The sequence below is a fragment of the Brassica oleracea genome, chromosome C2 (assembly GCF_000695525.1).
Source record: "Brassica oleracea var. oleracea cultivar TO1000 chromosome C2, BOL, whole genome shotgun sequence".
Lineage (NCBI taxonomy): Eukaryota > Viridiplantae > Streptophyta > Magnoliopsida > Brassicales > Brassicaceae > Brassica > Brassica oleracea.
In genome coordinates, this window is record NC_027749.1 from 39,767,540 (window position 1) to 39,771,367 (window position 3,828).

At 40.3% G+C, this 3,828-nt stretch overlaps 1 protein-coding gene across 1 annotated transcript; it reads left to right on the plus strand.

Moving 5' to 3' along the window:
• Positions 1-1,233: 1,233 nt before the first annotated feature.
• Positions 1,234-1,602, plus strand: LOC106324203 (glutathione S-transferase T3-like). The gene has a single exon (XM_013762213.1). The coding sequence runs from the start codon at positions 1,234-1,236 to the stop codon at positions 1,600-1,602; it is 369 nt and encodes a 122-aa protein (XP_013617667.1).
• Positions 1,603-3,828: the final 2,226 nt, after the last annotated feature.

A 3,828-nucleotide genomic window follows, 5' to 3' on the forward strand; every position in this document is an offset into this window, starting at 1 on the left:
GAGGGTGTTTGTTGAAGAAAAGGCGAATCGATGAGGGGGTTTGGGGAATCGAAAGCCTCTTCGAAGAGGCTGTCTCTCTCTCTCTCTCTCTCTCTCTCTCTCTCTCTCTCTCTCTCCCCCTCCCTATCTCTCGCTGTCTCGTTCCCGAAAATCACATGCGTCGGAGGCGAATCGAAGATGGCGTTTGGTGAATCGAAAGGCGAATCAGCCAAGAGCTGTCTCTGTCTCTGTCGCTCCTAAAAACCGCATGCATCAACAATCGAAAGGTAAAATCTTTGTTGTGTGGTGATTGTGTTGTGATCTGAGAAGGGAAAAAAGCCCCTGACTTTGTTGTTTTGTTTTTGTCTTTCCGATACCGGGAACCAAATGGGAGTGAATCGACACAGCTGAGTCGAATCGAGAGGTAAAGAATCTCTTTTGTTCTTTGTTGTTTTGTTTTACAGTTTCGATTTTTAGATAGTTCTCAATGATCTCTTCTGAGCGTAAGTTAGAGAATCAGATTCCAGAGGCTTAATATATAAAGGCTCAATGATCTCTTCTGAACCTAAATTGTTTGATTGTTTGATTGTATTTTTAAACTGGTTGGTTTGATGTTTGATTGTATCTCTAAATCACTTGGTTTGATTGTTGACTGTATTTTTAAACTGCTTGGTTTGATGTTTGATTGTCGGAAAAGGCATATTTATGTATGATGAAGTTTGATTGTATCTCTAAAATGCTTGGTTTGATGTTTGAAGGTGGAACGCATAAGCTATGCTCACCTGTGATGCGGATGCACTTGGATTGTCAATAAATTCCTAGTTCTTCTATCCAATGTACAGGTTCGTTCCCTCCTCTGCTAACTCTGAAATGAACATATCTTGATTATGGTTAGAATAGAATCGTGGGTAATAAATGGTGTGGTTAGTGTAATAAATAGATGTTAGGTGAAACTATGAGCGATTGTGTTCTGTGTGATGAATGAGTGTAGATATATGTCAAGTCCATTTAATCTCTTTCATGAATGCTTTAAAACTTCTCTTCTCTTCCGTCTACTTAACTCAGTCCAAAGCTTGCTTCAATTAAACTTTTCTTCTTTTTAATGAATGCTTTTAAACTACTCTTCTGTTCCATCTACTTAAATCAGTCCGAAGGTTGCTTCAATTAAACTTCCTCTTCTCTTCCATCAATTAAAACTTTCTCTTTTGCTTCCATTATCATCTCATCCAATCTCTCTTTGTCTCATTTCCGGATATGGATTACAATCCATATCCAAATTATGTTGATCTTCTTAATAGTCAACATGAAAGTGTCATTGGTTTAGACTCTCCGACACATCCCAAAGTTTCAAGCTTTGGTGACACGCCTGCAGAGCGTCGAGAGCAAAGGACGTGGACGCCCACTGATGACATAGTGCTCAAGGATCCCGTAGTGGGGAATGAGCAAAAGTCAGGTACGTTCTGGAACAGAATCACAGCCTTTTTTGCTGCTAGTCCGAAGCTCGCAGGGTGTGAAAAAAGGGAAGCAGGGCACTGTAAGCAACGCTGGCACAAGATCAATGATCTTGTGTGCAAGTTCTGTGGAGCATATGAGGCTGCAGCTAGAGAGAAAACTAGCGGCTAAAATGAGAATGATGTTCTGAAACAGGCTCACGAGATCTTCTTTAACAACCATAAAAAAAAATTCACTCTAGAACATGCGTGGAAGGAGTTGCGCAATGACCAGAAATGGTGTGATCTTTCAAGTGCTAAAACCGAGAGAAGCTCTAAAAAGAGTAAGTGCGAGGAAGCACAATCATCAACGTTTAACGCAACTGAAAACAACACAGCTGAAGCGGATCGGCCCCCTGGTGTTAAGGCAGCCAAGAGCCGTGGCAAGAAGACAATGGAAGAGGGGAAAGGGCTGTGTGAGTTTGAGCGTATGTGGTCAATAAAACAAGAGGATTTGACTAGGAAAGAAAGGCTCTCCAAGATGGTTTTACTTAACCATCTACTTGCAAAATCCGAGCCACTCCCTGAGTATGAAGAAGCTCTAAAGAAAAAACTCATTACTGAGTTGTTCTCCACTTAGGTTTGTCGAGTTCTTCTAGGTTTGTCGGGTTCTTTGTTCCCTGTTTCATGCCCCATATCTTGCTGTTTCATGTTCTTTGTTGTGTGTTTCATGCTAGTTCATGTTCTTGGAGCTTGTTTGTTGTTCTTGTTTCAGTTATAATATGTTAGTTCATGTTCTTGATCTCATGTTTCTTGTTTGTTGTTCTTGTTTCAGGTCAAGAGTAGAGCAAATAGATGAAGTCTTGTAGTGTGTCCTGTGTCAAGACAGAGTGGTCTTGTCCTCTTGGTGTGTCACGGGTGTTGTAGTTTGAAACTAAGTCTTGTAGTAGCTTGTAGTTTTCTTCTCGTCTTGGTGTGTCACGGGTCTTTGTCGTCGAGTGTCACGAGTCTTTGTATTTTTCTTGTCGTTGTGTAAGCTTGTGTCACGAGTGTTGTGTCACAAACATCTTCTCTATATAATATAATCTCCTTTAGACATTTCATTCAATAACTCATATTCTCTCATTGTCATTGTATGACCACACACATATTCTCTCCTTCACACATATTCAATAACTCCTATTCAATAATCGTTTGATCACACACAAGATCATAGTCAAAGGCTCTCATTCTCACCAAACGGAAGTCAATATCGCTCATTCTCACCAAAATATCTCATTCTCACCAATCTCTCTTTCTCACAAAACCAAAGTTAAAATCTCTCATTCTCACCAAGCTCTCATTCTCACCAAACCAAAGTCAATATCTCTCATTCTCGCCAAGCTCTCATTCTCACCAAACCAAAGGCAAATCTCTCATTCTCACCAAATCAAAGTCAAAATGGCATCTTCTTCGTATAACACTTTTGAAGGATCAGATGATGAAAGCTTTGATCAATATTTTGATCAAACATTTGATGAACATTTTGATCAAACATTTGAGAATTTATCCATTAATTACGGTGATCAAGACGAAGAAAGTAGAAGAAGAAAAAAACGAGTTTATATCGAAAGAAATCGTGAAGAAGGCCATGCTCGTTTAAGGAATGATTATTTCAGTGAAACTCCAACGTACCCGGACAATTTATTCCGACGACGTTTTAGAATGAAAAAGACATTGTTCATGCACATTGTTGATCGACTCTCGAACGAAGTTCAATACTTCCGGCAAAAGAAAGATGGTCTCGGAAGGCTTAGTCTCTCTCCCCTTCAAAAGTGTACTACAGCCATTTGAGTCTTGGCCTATGGTTCTGCGGCTGATACGGTCGATGAATATCTCCGCCTCGGTGAAACAACAACTCGGTTATGCGTGCAAAATTTTGTGGAAGGAATAATATATTTATTCGGCGAAGAGTACCTAAGAAGACCAACACCGGCTGATCTTCAACGTCTACTTGATATTGGAGAGCATCGTGGATTTTCCGGGATGATAGGAAGCATCGATTGTATGCATTGGGAGTGGAAGAATTGTCCCACCGCTTGGAAAGGGCAATATTCTCGTAGTTCGGGTAAACCAACAATCGTTTTAGAGGCGGTTGCTTCGTATGATCTCTGGATATGGCATGCGTTTTTTGAACCTCCAGGTACCTTAAATGATATCAATGTTCTTGATCGCTCACCTGTTTTTGATGACATAATAAAAGGTCAAGCTCCTCAAGTCGCTTTCACTGTCAATGGAAAAGAGTATCATATGGCTTACTATCTCACTGATGGTATTTATCCGAAATGGGTGACTTTTATCCAATCTATTCCAATACCACAAGGGCCGAAAGCAGTTATATTTGCTCAACGTCAAGAAGCTGTCCGAAAAGATGTCGAGC

Excerpts from the sequence above, each read along its gene's own strand:
- LOC106324203 (XM_013762213.1), top strand. The coding sequence starts at position 1,234 with ATGGATTACAATCCATATCCAAATTATGTTGATCTTCTTAATAGTCAA.